The sequence below is a fragment of the Eucyclogobius newberryi genome, unplaced genomic scaffold, assembly GCF_026437365.1.
Source record: "Eucyclogobius newberryi isolate DKJ021-1_F unplaced genomic scaffold, fEucNew1.0.hap1 SCAF_11, whole genome shotgun sequence".
NCBI classification, from domain to species: Eukaryota; Metazoa; Chordata; class Actinopteri; order Gobiiformes; family Gobiidae; genus Eucyclogobius; species Eucyclogobius newberryi.
In genome coordinates, this window is record NW_027315735.1 from 8,662,899 (window position 1) to 8,677,168 (window position 14,270).

Below are 14,270 nucleotides of genomic sequence, written 5' to 3' on the forward strand. Positions count from 1 at the left end.
CATCACTCTCACAGTGCATTTACCAAAAGACTAATGCATACACCACCATGGGAATGACAACAGGCAAAATTCAATTTTGTCTATGATAAGAGGGATAGATGAATAGATTAGTTTTCCTTTATTGGCTGTTGGTGGCAAACATGGCAAAACTGGTCCAGAACATTCCTCTAAATTGTCACTTTTGTGTGCAGTTGTGATCCAGTCTTCTGGAGGTCTCAGCAAAGACGACATTGAGAACATGATCAAGAACGCTGAGAAGTACGCTGAGGAGGACCGCAGGAGAAAGGTGACTGACACAAAGATCATCACACTTATGCCAGGGCTGTCTAAATGGGCTTTTGTTTTAAATGTAAAACTACATATTGAAACATTTATATCTTGTATTTTTTCTGTAAAGGCTCAACACATACAGTATTAATGAACATTTTGCATATAAATATTATAGCCTACGTGACTTATTTCCATCTTCAGTCCCTTGGCAGGTTGATGTCAAAATATCTAGATTAAAGCTGTACACGTCAATAAAAGCCTTCACCCCCCTTGCGACCGTGGGGTGCAAGCCCCCGTGAAGAGCACACCTATAATCCCCCGCCTACATCACCCCTCCCTCAGACAGTACCAACTTTATACTACTTCATTCAACATTTTCATAACCGCACGGTTGTTATGGTTATGTCCCCATTGTCCCTGGTTTCATCCTGTTCAAAATGCCTGTAAACCAAAACGCATGTAATTTTACGGCAGAGTTTGTCAAGTTGCCACGGTAACATGCTTGCAGCTAGAGGTATGCCGTCATTGGCTTTTTTTTAAGAATGGCAAGACATGAAGATAAGTTCTTAGGTTCGGGAGTAGGACCACACCCCTTTCACATTGCATTCAGCTCATCATTTTGCACAAAACATATATTAGTGCTGGGAAATGGGACATCTCATGCCAGAAAAATGCAAGTTTTGTTAAACAAGCTTACCATGCCCACATTTGGAATTGTATCAAAAATCAAAAGGATTACTATTTGCACATGGTTGTAGTTAATTTGGATTTCAATGCTTTTGACTGAAAATCCAAGATGAGGAAAAAATAAAGTATGAGGTGGAAAAAATTGGGTTACGTCCACAATGGTGGGGTTTGGGGTGGGGTCATAAAATCATTTTTTACTTGTCCTGACATGAGGTACATTTGTACCAATTTCCATAAGTCTAATGTATTTTTAGAGTTTAAGTGGCGCTAGCGATTCATTTTGCGCGCAATTTTTTTTTAGAAACCAAAAACATTAATACAAATTTTAAAAAATTCGTGTTCCTGAATTTTGTGTTTTTCATTCAAGTTCAGGGGGTCAAAATGGAGGTAGTTTGTGGAAGGTGGAAAAAAAAGTGTTTTTCTGCCCCTTTTTTTTCCCCCCCACTAAAATAAAAACTCGAGCTAGAGTCACGTGATTTTGTCATATTGTGCCTGGTCACAAATGAACCCGTTATAAATTTTTTTAGTAGTCTTCGACAAATGGATTGTATTTTATTGATATCATTTATTAAATATTTTGAAGTGGGTGCTAGAGAGCCATTTTATTAGCTAGCCACTACATTTGCATATCATTGCGTTCAGCTTGGAAATCTTAAACGCTCCAGTAAAATTTTCCCCCAATGAAATGTAGATGTTTGTAGATGTTTTTTTTTTTTTTTTTCCTAAGATTGTGATTTTGTTTGAATTTCACGATGACCATGCGTATCAGCTTGAAATTTAAAACATTTTATTGCTCATGAGTCCTTGTGGCCGAAGTTGAAGTGTTTTCAATGAAAACTGTAGGAGGTGATGCCAAAAGTATGACGAGGTGCACTTTTGTTAACTATTAAACTGAGTAACTATAAGTGTACATTTATGTGTATTCATCATGTATTTTTAGATTGTACAACCCAATATAGATACACATTTTAAACCAGTGAGTGATGAGAACAATAAAATATCACAAAATGTGATGACTTTATTAAATCTAGCACTCATTCAGTGAGTAAATTAATGTGATTGTCAAAATACAAGCAAATTTGAGGATTTAATCCGTCCAACAGTTTCTCCTCATGTGGAGGATGAAGCAAGATATATCAAATAAGGCACGCATTAATAAAACAATTTACTACTAAATAAAAATAGAATTAGTATGTACACAAAATTTACAGTTAAATTTACAGATTTAGTGCAGAAAGTGAACAGTGCAGTGAGTGATTAAATTATATTTAAAGTGACCGAAGAAGTGTTCATTAGTCCAACGGCAGAAAACTTCTTGTGGCGGTAGATGGATCGTAGCATCCTGCCTGAGGGGATTGGCTCAATTAGTCCGTATCCAGGGTGAGAGTCCTGGAGATGTACAGGTCCTGCAGAGATGGAAGTCTACAGACAAACACCTTCTCAGCAGAGCGCACAATGCGCTGTAGTCTGTCCCTGACTCTGGCTCCAGCGTACCACACTGTGATGGAGGAGGTGAGGATGGACTCAATGATGGCCGTGTATGGCCGTGCAGGAGTTGGACCTGGTTTAGTTCTGGGTTGGTCCTGGTCTGATAGTGGTCCAGTCCTGCTCTGGCAGCTCCTCCACTGCTGTTTGTAACAGCCTACTCCTGACATTCTCAAAGGTATTGTGCATCATTCGTCTCATATTTGCTTGTCTTTAAATTAAAACATTGCTGACAAGCTCTAAACACGTCTTCTATCCCGTGCGTCGCACCGCAGATCCAGCCCTGTCCATGCGGTTTGGAGTCCAGTGTTCTCTCTGGCCTGAGGTTGAAGGATGGCGGTGGGACGCCATAGGCGTCAAGACGGTGGCCTGCATATCCCCCTCCTCAGTAGTTGCGTTACATTTATATTACTCTCGAATAAATTGGTTTTGGTCACTTTCACCCACAACTACCACAGACGCTCTCGCAAAACAGGTGCCAAATAAACATTTGGGACCAGAATGGAAGTCGTCCATGTCCACTCATACGTTTAAAATGCACCACCCTCTCCTCTGAACAGCACGGAGAACTGCGACCATGTTATAATCTGTTGTGAAACGGACAGTCCACGACAACACAAAGGCCAAAGTGAACGGCACACAAGTCAACGCCGCAAAACAGTAAAATGCAGCCACCGCTAAATGGTTTACAGAATGTACAAAAAAAAAATCTTATTAGTCGAAGAAGGAATACATAGATTACTAAAATAATCGATGGCTGCAGCCCTAATTGTGCCCTTTTCTGCACAAAGCCATGTGTTCTGAATCAGCTACATCAATGTCTTAATGGTACGATATTGCTGGAAAATGGTGGTCTGCTTAATAATGTGGAACATGCTCTTTAAGTAGTTTTTCCTTTTTAATTGGACCTTCTGGCAAACTAAGTGGCACAGGTGTCAGAGTGATTTCACTGACTCACAGAGCCCTGAGACCCAATACCATGATTGAGTTTCACTGGAAAACAAAAAAAATGACCTTTATGACACTTGAATAGAATTTGCCTAAAAAATTTTAACTGTGTAATTGCATTGATAATATCTCCTCAGACTCTGTCTCATCACACACTCAATCTCTCCTCCTCAGATTGTCTAATCACAAAGAATTTCCTTTTAGGGATGAATAAAAGGAATTCTGAAGCAGGTGCTCATTGGTCATCTAGCATTTAACACAAAAATAGTTTTGTGCTTCACTCATTGATTCTGCAGAAATCCACTAGGTTTTTCACTTATATATTTTTATCACTTACACTTTTTATCCTTGTAAGTAGCCATGTTTGTTTTGATAGGAACGGACCATGCCTGTCTCTTATTGGATAATCCACCAGACAGTCAGTCATGCCCACATGAACTTGTGGACAGGACAGTGTAGTATGAAGTGGGGATGAGAGGAAGGACATTGAGCAAATCACATGCTGTCAGCTGCACATACAGAGAAGCCGCAGGATCTTAAAAATGGCACTGTCAAATTCGATATCTTTTTAATACTTTTAAGGCGTTTAAAAAGAGGATGGGACCCATCTCCTGCTGAGCGGATTTTCCCATTAAGAATTACCTTTTATTTTGGGCAGAAAGATGCATAGTAATGGTTAACGATATAAATAGCTGTGTGGTCGGCTCCTTAATAGCGCATGTGCATGTCCTGGGGAGAGACGCCCGCTGATCTTTTCTGGGCATCGAATCGGGTCATTGCTCTGGTTCTTTCTCAAAAGACATGCTTAGTCGCTGGGTCCATCCTGTGCCTTGTTTAAAGGTTAGATGATTTTTGCCGATTTGAGAAATCGGCTACTCAGTTTGTCCCCTTTTTTACTCACCCCCACCTTCCTGTTCTTTCCGAGAGGCAGCGTGCCATCAAACCTTGTGCCCGATTACGCTACAGCTCTGCTGTTACATGTGTATTTGTTTATCACCACGAATAGATCCATGACCGGATCGCATTGAACAGTCTTTCTCTGTCCCCATTTTTTTACTTGGCGGTCCGAAGTGTGAAGCTACACTGAAGGAACTCACTGCTAGCTTCCCTAAACACAAACCGGCATATCAACCACGCATGTGCAGCCATGTTTATATCATGGGAACGGGCCAGAACGAGCCTACAGATGTGCATTAGCACCTAGGTAATGATTGAGTGTGGGAGAACTACTCAGCAGTCCATGCCACGAGGAACTGAGACTAATTTGTCGCCAAAAATCCTCTATTATTCCTTTAATTCTGGGTCTGCAGAGTCCGTGTAGAGGTCACAGGAAATCTCCCTACACCTTTGAAATTGGTAGCTGTGTCTCAGACCACATGACCCTGACCTGTGGAGTGCCCCAAGGGTCAGTCCTGGGTCCCCTTCTGTTCAACCTCTACATGCTGCAGTGAAAATGTGTCCTATCACAATTATGCAGACGACACTCAGATCTATGTTTCACTATCGGCAGGTGACTATGGACCAGTAGATTCACTCTGTCACTGCATCCAACAGATCAGTGTGTGGATGCAAAACAACTTTCTCCAGCTGAACTCAGACAAGACTGATGTAATCGTTTTTGGCCCACAGAAACAAAGAGAAAGTGTTAGCGGTCACCTCCAGAGTCTCGCTCTAAAACCTACAAACCAAATTAGAAATCTGGGGGTAATAATGGACTCAGACTTGAACTTTAATAGCCACGTCAAATCAATAACACCAGCAGCTTTTTACCATCTAAAAAACATTGCCAAAATCAAAAATATAGTGTCAAAACCAGATTTAGAGAGACTTATCCATGCGTTTGTCTCCAGTAGATTAGACTACTGTAACGGCCTGCTCACTGGCCTCTCCAAACGAGCTGTAAAACAGCTGCAGTACATCCAGAACGCTGCTGCTCGGGTCCTGACTAGAACAAGGAAGTATGATCACATTAGTCCTGTTCTCAGGTCTCTGCACTGGCTCCCTGTGGCTATGAGAATAGACTTTAAAGCAGCTCTGCTTGTGTGCAAGTCTCTCCATGGCCTAGCACCAAAGTACATCTTGGATATGTTAGTGCCATATGAACCATCTCGGACTCTGACGACCTCAGGGACCGGCCTCTTGCTGGTGCCCAGAGTCAGGACAAAACATGGGGAATCTGCGTTTCAGTTTTATGCAGCTAAAATCTGGAACAGTCTTCCTGAAGATGTGAGACAGGCTTCTACTCTGACAATGTTCAAATCTAAGCTAAAAACAGTTTTGTTTAGCTGCGCATATGACTGAAAGGATTTTTTCTTTGCACTCTTCTCTTTTGTTTGTGATTTTATTAGTTTAGAAAATCAGTTGGATTGATAATTTTTAATTTAGTTAATTTTATTGTATTTCTGTTTCTGTAATTTCTTTGATTTGAATGCGTTTTTCCTGCTGTGAAGCACTTTGAATTGCCTTGTGTATGAAATGTGCTCTACAAATAAACTTGCCTTGCCTTTATGAATATATATTATATCCCACTCTAATATTAATATTAGTATATAAATGCATTTTATTGCAATGGTGGCATTTAATTTGACTTAAAAGGGATTTTAAAAAGTCTTAAAAGGTGTTAAATTTAATTTGACCGAACCTGGTCCCTTCCCTGATATAAACCAGCATATGTTTTGTCCACTCAGCCACCGAGCGGCACGGTTTGGACAGTTACCTAGCTACTAAGGCCATAGTCTACTGAATGTACATGCCCGGTATATCTTAAATTGAAAGAGAGTGACGTACGAGTAACCGCATCTCCATAAGTGAAAAGGCAGATTAAACTCTCAAAGCTCCAGTTAACTCACTCCCTGTTTTCTCTTTTTTTGCAATTGTGCTGATAAATCTTTATAATCCACCAAACATTTTTTAGTAGACTAGTAATACATTTGGTCAACTACGACACAATCAACAAAATAATTCACTAAACCACTACAAGACTACAGCCCTGTGTAGCCCGAGTAAAATTTCCCTAACCTAAGTCCTAATGTGTGCAGGACCGCGTGGAGGCGGTCAACATGGCTGAGGGAATCGTCCACGACACAGAATCCAAGATGGAGGAGTTCAAGGACCAGCTCCCTGCAGACGAGGTATACTTCTGAACTGTCATGTTTGCCCAATCATTTCACTTCTTCAGGTGTAATACATTTTCTCGTGTACTCCATAGTGCACCAAGCTGAAGGAGATGATCACCAAAGTGCGAGACCTTCTGACCAACAAAGACTCCGAGACGGGAGAGAACATCAAACAGGAGGCGTCCAACCTGCAGCAGGCCTCTCTCAAACTTTTCGAGATGGCCTATAAGAAGGTACACACACACTCACACACTCACACTATATTTTAATTGTTTTTATTAGTGATTTTTTAATGTTTGTAATTTTACTTCCTAGTTGTAAATGATGACATAACACTAGGAAATTACCTAGCAACCTTTATGCTGTTCACTGGGCCTGAACTCGCCTAATGTCAGTCTATTTTTATTTAACAAATGATAATACCATCATTCATCCGGGGCTGGGTCACGGGGGCAGCAGTCTAAGCAAGGACTCCCAGACTTCCCACACTTCAGCCTGTCCTGGGTCTTCCCCAGGGTCTCTTGCGGGTAGGACATGCTCAAAACACCTCAACAGGGAGGCATCCAGGATGCATCCGGAACAGATTCCCGAGCCACCTCAGCTGGCTTCTCTCGATGTGGAGGAGCACCGGCTCCACTCTGAGCTGCAAACCTAGTGGAAACACTGAGTACCTCGTGTCGGCTAGGTTTGCATGCACTCGCACAAAGTCTGGTTAGGGGCCTTCTGGGGACTTTTGAGAAAAAGGTTGTATGACCATATTTAGGCTGTTCCCAGTCCATTTAAATCATTGTCCCACATGACTGTGTGTAAACCAAGCCCCCAGCAGCCAAGCTGGCCGCCCATTCAAGTCAATGGCAGCTGCTCAATAGCGCACGTCGCCAGTTAGCCTTTAACTCTCCGGGCAACGCGGCCCGGAAGTTACGTAGGTTTGCGTCAGGTTTGCGTACCATGTGATCGTACTGACCAATCAGAGAATTACTAGATCGGTGCAGAGCCCAACAACTGGTTTTCGGAAAACTGAAGGATTTTGAACCGGGAAAAATTGAATGACCTGAAAAGGCGTCATTTCAGTAGCTCCATCAGGCTGCGAAATAGACGGGGGCCTAAGCCCTCAAATCGCCTTCCCGGAGTTTGAATTAGGAGGGGGCCCACCGTGCCCCTGTATCGAAATTCCTCGAAAAAAATCAAGATTTAACTAGTAATTTGACCATATTTGGAGCATTTTCATCGCTTAAGTTTCGTTTTGACAGACATGTCACTTCGCAGTATTCTCGCTTCTCATTGGCCGTGATCTAATTTTGATGAAAGCGGGCATCTGATTGGCCGCTGCGTTCGGTCGCGTTCGGGTGTACTCGGAAATGCCCGGTCTAATTTTGCACCAAAAGTGATATCTAGGTTGGCAGGCGTCAATCTCTACTCAGTCCGCAATTCAGTCTTTTTAAAGTTGTTTGCAACAAAAGCTGTATGTCAATGTGGAAGTATCCCAGGGCCCCCCTTCGAGTTGTTTACATCGGGGCAATGTATATATGTTAGTAGTTTATTTTGTAGGCTGTGATTTTATATATTCCACAAGATCTCCTTGTGTCAAATGCTGTATACAGTATTTATTTTGTATCTAAGAAACATTATATTGAATTAAACAGTATTGAAAGATCATGATCTCTGGTTTATAGGAATTCAGTATTTGTGCTCTTCCTTCATATCAAATAAAAGATGAAAGTACTTTAAATTGTTTTACATGCTAATAACGACGTTTAAAACAACAAATGTATCTTGTTCCTATGACGCCGCGATGCTGCGCGCGCTTGTGGGCCCCTGAAATTGCTGGGGGGCCCCTAACTTTTTTAGATAGGGGCCCCCCCTGGGCCCTAACTTTGAAAATCTATTTAATTTATCTAGCAGTGGTATATACCACATTTGATAGACACTTGTGCAAGTGGTTTACTGTTGGTCTGGGTAATTTTCCACAACCTCATCAAGTTTGCTATGAAGGCTATTAGAGCCCCATTGATGTTGTACAACTCCAAGCATTCAGTGATCCGTGTGTGGCATTGGGTCATATGCTTTCTTGTGATCACTCCAGGCTGTACACAGATTGGTGTGTCGGGTCTGATGACAAAGTTAATGAACATATCCTATAAACATGTGTATTTTCATGGCCCAAACTTAGATTGTGTTAGAGTAAATGCACACAATTTAAAAAAAAGTGTGTGTGTGTATTTTATTCTATTTATTTTATATAGTATGAAATCCTCCCATATAATTTCAACTTGAATCAATAAGTTTTTTATAAAAAGGTTTTGTTAATATATATATATATATTTTTTTTTAATGAATTTCTTGATCACCACCCATTTTATTTAGTACAGCATGTAACCCAGTATTTTTGAGGCAACAAAAACTCCTTCAACTAGACAAATGAAAGATGGATGAGATTATATCATACTGTGGAACCTTCTAGGCAAATCAACATTTAAATGAGAAAAGGACCCTCAACTAGAAAATGTATATGGTGCACCTCTAAACATCAAACTTCCTCATTTCACCTGAGGTGCCTTATGTTCTGTGGGCCTATAGCCTACTCTCTGTCACCCATTTGTGGCCCCTCACTCACTGTTTGAGAACTGCCGCTTTAAACCAACTTTAAAATACAGCTTCAATTAGGCCTAGTATTTGAGGGCTATAAATACTAGGCCTATTTGAAGCTGTACTCTGCATTAGCCAACCTGCATGGTGCGTATGGGCAGGGCCCATATGCAAGCACTATCAATGCTATGATTGTCTACGTAGCGTAAGTAAACCGCAGCATTTCATTGACACCTGTCACTCACTGTATTACTTAGAAAAATGGTACATAAAACGCATTATTGGTCTAATTAGAACTTGTTCATATACGGACTGGACTTGACGATAAACCGCAGGTGCCCACATCGTAACATGAGATATTTACTCCTAAATTGGACCGGGATTCTCGCAGCGGACCTCGAGGTCCACTACGGGACTAAGTTCTCAGTTCTATAACTTGGATTGTAATAAAACACACAGCATTTTGAAGTTCAACAAACAAAGAACAAATCACAGCTGTCCCTACACCTACTGTTCCCTCTGTCCTTGATCACTCTGTGAGCTGATTTACCTGTGTCTGCATCTTTGAATCTGGATCATCTGCACCTGAGCTTGTACTTATCGAGTGAGTGTGTGTCTTGTCTCAAAAGTAAATGTATCCTGTGGTTCAATCAGAAATAAACTCGTGTGGACTCGTCGGCCATTCTTGTGGAGGGCCGACCTGTCCACACCGTCTGTCTGCTTCCTACATTGCTCCCAAGTGTGTGTGTGTCTGTCCCAAGTGTCTAGCATTCATTATATAGGTCAGTCAGGTGGTCACATGACCCACTTCAATTGAAACACTTACAATTCTTTACAGGCAGAAAGGAAAATAGAAAGGAAACAAAGAGACAGTTGATGGCATGGGACATCCTGGTCACCCCAGGATATCCAGACATGCAAGTTTCCAGACACCGAGGAGTCTGTCACAAGGCTAAAGGCCAGAATATATTTTTCCATAACACATGTTTTGTTCTCACAAACTGGACCGACCCCAGTTTGTGAGAGCACGGGACTGTGTGTCTGACACTCGGACCTGCAGTGTGGGGGCGCCCCAGGGCACTGTCCTTGCGCCCTTTCTCTTCACCCTTTACACTGCAGACTTCAGACACGACACGGACAGCTGTGTCCTGCAGAAGTTCTCTGATGACTCTGCCATCATCGGACTCATCACGGACGACGATGATGCGGAGTACAGAGGACTGGCGCAGGACTTTGTGGACTGGTGTCAGCGGAACCACCTCCTCATCAACGCGGGGAAGACCAAGGAGATGGTGGTGGATTTCCGCAGACGCCACCCCACTGCCCCCTCACCAGTGAACATCCAGGGACGGGACATTGAGAGAGTGGACTCATACAAGTACCTGGGTGTTCATCTGAACCACAAACTGGACTGGACTCATAACACAGACGTACTGTACAGGAAGAGCTCCTGAAGACCTATGACTCTGTGGTGGCATCAGCCCTCCTGTACGGTGTGGCCTGCTGGAGCAGCAGCATCACAGAGAGGGAGAGGAGGAGGCTGGACAAAGTCATCAAGAAGTCCAGCTCCGTCCTGGGCTGTGCTCTGGACTCTGTGAAGGAGGTGGGGGACAGAAGGGTCCTGGCTAGATTCACATCTATGCTTGACCATGAGTGCCACCCCCTGCAGGACACCCCGTCCGCTCTGGAGAGCAGCTTCAGTGAGAGACTGATCCACCCTCGCTGTGTGAAGGAAAGGTTTCGCAGGTCTTTCCTTCCTGCTGCTGTCAGACTTTATAACAAACACTGTTAGTCCTGAACACTCTCAATACAGTGATCCCTCGTTTATCACGGGGGTTACGTTCCAAGAAGAACCCGCGGGAGTCGAAATCCACGAAGTAGAAACCTTTATTTTTTTTACAGTTATTATTCAATGAAATACTCCATAAAACATTGAAAGCAAGGAACAAAACCTTTTTACAGGCCCAAGCATTTGTTTAACAAATAAAAGTACTGTATAAACGTTTATACTGTACTCTCACCGCTCTCTCCCGGAGCTCACGCGCGCCGCTCTCTCCCACAGCTCACACGCGCGCTCTCACCGGCCTCGCAAACTTCAATTCGGCAAGCGGTTTTATGTTCGTGTACATATTAATCCATAACGTTATTGACACACAGGTAGAGAAGACGCAGAGAGACTGTTAAGCCAATCAGAATGCAGAACACAATGCATGATGAAAATCCTCGAAGCAGCGAGTCTGCGGAAAGTGAACCGCAATATAGCGAGGGATCACTGTACCGACCTAACCATGTGCAATTCCGTCATATGTGCAATTACTGTCGTGATTCATGTGCAATTACTGTGAAATTCATGTGCCATTGTGACGCATATTCATGTGCAAATGGTAGTTATTTATTTATTTATTTTTATCTATTTTTCCCCTCCATCCCTTGTTGGGTAATGGGAGGTTTTGTCTATGGGAGTTTTTGTTTATAGAAGATCTTCTACTGAGAGTGTTTTTCAAACTTCCTATAAGTTATCTGTTCTTTTCTTTTTCTGTATCTACCTCTGTATCTGCCTGCGTTGCACCAATGAAATTTCCCCATGTGGGACAATAAAGGAATATCTTATGTTTTAGTGGTAGGGAAAACCAGAGCACCAGAGGAAACCTGCGCTGACACAGGGAGAACATGCAAACTCCACACAGAAAGGACCTTGCTGTGAAGCGCGAGCGCAAACCACTGCCATACAAATGGAAAAGGACATTTGGAGTCAATCTGGAAATTAATTAATTTGACTTTAATTAATGGGACTGGAATTAATGGGACTTATTTCAATTTAAATGTGCTGTGATTTTTTTTTTTTTTTTTTTTTTTTTTGTTGTTTTGATTTTCACTCTCTGGTCGTGTTGCTGTGTTCTGTATTTTGTTTTCTGTCTTAATACTTCAAAAAAAAGACCCTAAACCTCTTTTTCTGTCCTACAGATGGCAGCTGAGCGCGACAGCAGCAGCGGCTCCAGCTCGACAGAAGGAGAGAAGAAGGAAGGCCAGCAGTAACCTTTGCACCTTGACTGGCTGTTTCCATGACAACAGAACTGTGGGGGCGAAGAGCAGATTTCTCCTAAAGATAATATGAGACTGAGCAAGTCATGCGTGTCTGTGATACTGTGTAAAATAATTTAATTGTTTGTTCATTTTTACATTCTGCCGCTTGTTCATGTCCTTATGTACAATAAATTTTAGTTTTTATTTCCTTCATTAGCTCATTCAAATATTGCTTACTAAGAGTGGGCACTATTATATACACTTGTAATTCTGAGCCAAGAATGGTTTTATGGAGATTCAATACTTTCTATTCATTCTAGATCCTATGCTTTCGCACCCTTTCCTCCTATTGGCCACTCTGTCATGCTCTGAGTGAGTGACAGTTGTTTTTTGCAATGACAGTAAAGTGAAGAAACTTCTTAAACCTATTGCCTTATTGAAAAAAATGAAAGCTTAGGGTTCATGAATAATGATGAAATAAAAAATGCTCCATAAAAATTGTGATACATGTCAATCTTCTGCTACATTTTCGAGTTTGATCCAAGCCAACTTATCCAATGGTGCAACTATTTTTTTCTTATATTTCAAGAACCTTTTCCACTGAAAGACTTGTTTCACTAAACCAATTATTGTAGATTGTTTGGAAGTATTTAATACTTCCAAACAATCTACAATAATTTGAACTTGTTTTAACAGCTGTACCGTATACTGCTTGCGAATACCCTGTTTAGAAGAATAGATGTACAAACTATAGTAGCGCTGTGTAATAAAAGGATTCACAGGACACCGGATGTTCAGGTTGCACACATTTGGGGTTCTTCTTAAACCGTAGATGATGGTGGTATTTTTCATTTTGAGATTATAATTTCGAAATGCTCATGAAAAGTGTTGCTGTTTTTTCTAATAAAATGAGATGTTATATATTGATGTGTTTAAATCCTTAGTATAAAATTGTTCAATTAGCAAAGGTGAAAGAATATTTAGGTTTGATGAATTGGATTTTAATGCGTCAAGGTGTGTGCACATACCAAGCCTCAAAACGTGACAGTCGTTGGACGCTAATGTGCACCTCAAGAGCTTTAACGTGCAAATCAATTGTGATGGACGCTTCTTTGGCTTCAAATCTGTAGCACACACGTTTTGGCCCTCAGAGCAGAGGGTGGCTGGCCACGAGTCCGAAGGTTTACTGGTCCGAAGGTTCACGAGTCCGAAAGTTCAGAAATTTTAAAGGTCCCATAACATGCAAAATCGACTTCAGAGCTTTTAACCTTCTTACATTGCTATTTGTGCTTCATATATGTACCCAGATAGTTTTTTTGATTGATTCCCGCAGTTTTTAGCTTTAGTACAGACTATATCCTTTCCTCGAATCTCCAAACTGACGGGCGTTGGGGCAAGACCGTGTCATAAGGGCAAGCACGCGTCATCAACCGATACCGAAAAACCAGGAAATAAGAGCGCGATGGACATAAGACTTTTATGTATATATACATATAGATCTATAGATATATCTGTTCTGCGCACGCTGTAGAATAAACACCAGATTTATTTAGTCTCAAAGTAGTGTTGATCTGAAGTTCTATTGTTTCTCACTCACTCGCGCGCCGCGCGGAGCAGAGAGCACACACTACGTCACGGGTTGGGCGGGGGAGCTCTTCGCAAGGGTGGGGGTGAATATCAAACCAAGCCTTTTGCATTTCCGGGTTGGTGAGGTCTGGGTGATATTTCTTAACTATTATGTTAAGGGTGTTGCACAACACTTATTATCAATTATACACTTAGGATAGACTATGAAACGTGAAAAAAGCATGTTATGGCACCTTTAAGGTTCACATGTCCAAAGGTTCTTTAGTCCGAAGGTTCACAAGTCCGAAGATGTGTGTCCACGCAGCGGGCTCTACTCGCGGCTCTCCTCAACAAAGCTGTGTGTCTGTGCAGCGGGCTCTCCTCGCCTCCCTTTGCCCCACACACTGCTTTTTGGACTTTTCTAGTGTTGATGCACTTTTTATGATTAAACTCGCGTATTTTCCAGAACCAACTTGTTTCTGTGCATAGCCTGAGCTCCTTATCGTATTATTAATGAATTAATTAACTCAAATAGCCCAGCAGTTTCGGCCGCGCGCCGCGGCTCTGTAGACACTCCCGTCTTGGCCA

At 42.0% G+C, this 14,270-nt stretch overlaps 1 protein-coding gene across 2 annotated transcripts in view; it reads left to right on the top strand.

Annotated features, from left to right (window-relative positions):
* The window catches only part of hspa9 (heat shock protein 9), a 44,153-nt gene extending 31,186 nt beyond the window's left edge, over positions 1 to 12,967 (top strand). For both annotated transcript variants that reach the window (XM_072435529.1, XM_072435536.1), the window contains exons 13-16: positions 192 to 286; positions 6,429 to 6,521; positions 6,599 to 6,739; positions 12,057 to 12,967. In XM_072435529.1, the coding sequence (XP_072291630.1) occupies positions 192 to 286; positions 6,429 to 6,521; positions 6,599 to 6,739; positions 12,057 to 12,128 (401 nt within the window). In that variant the 3' untranslated portion in view covers positions 12,129 to 12,967. The remainder of the gene's footprint in view (positions 1 to 191; positions 287 to 6,428; positions 6,522 to 6,598; positions 6,740 to 12,056) is intronic.
* Positions 12,968 to 14,270: the final 1,303 nt, after the last annotated feature.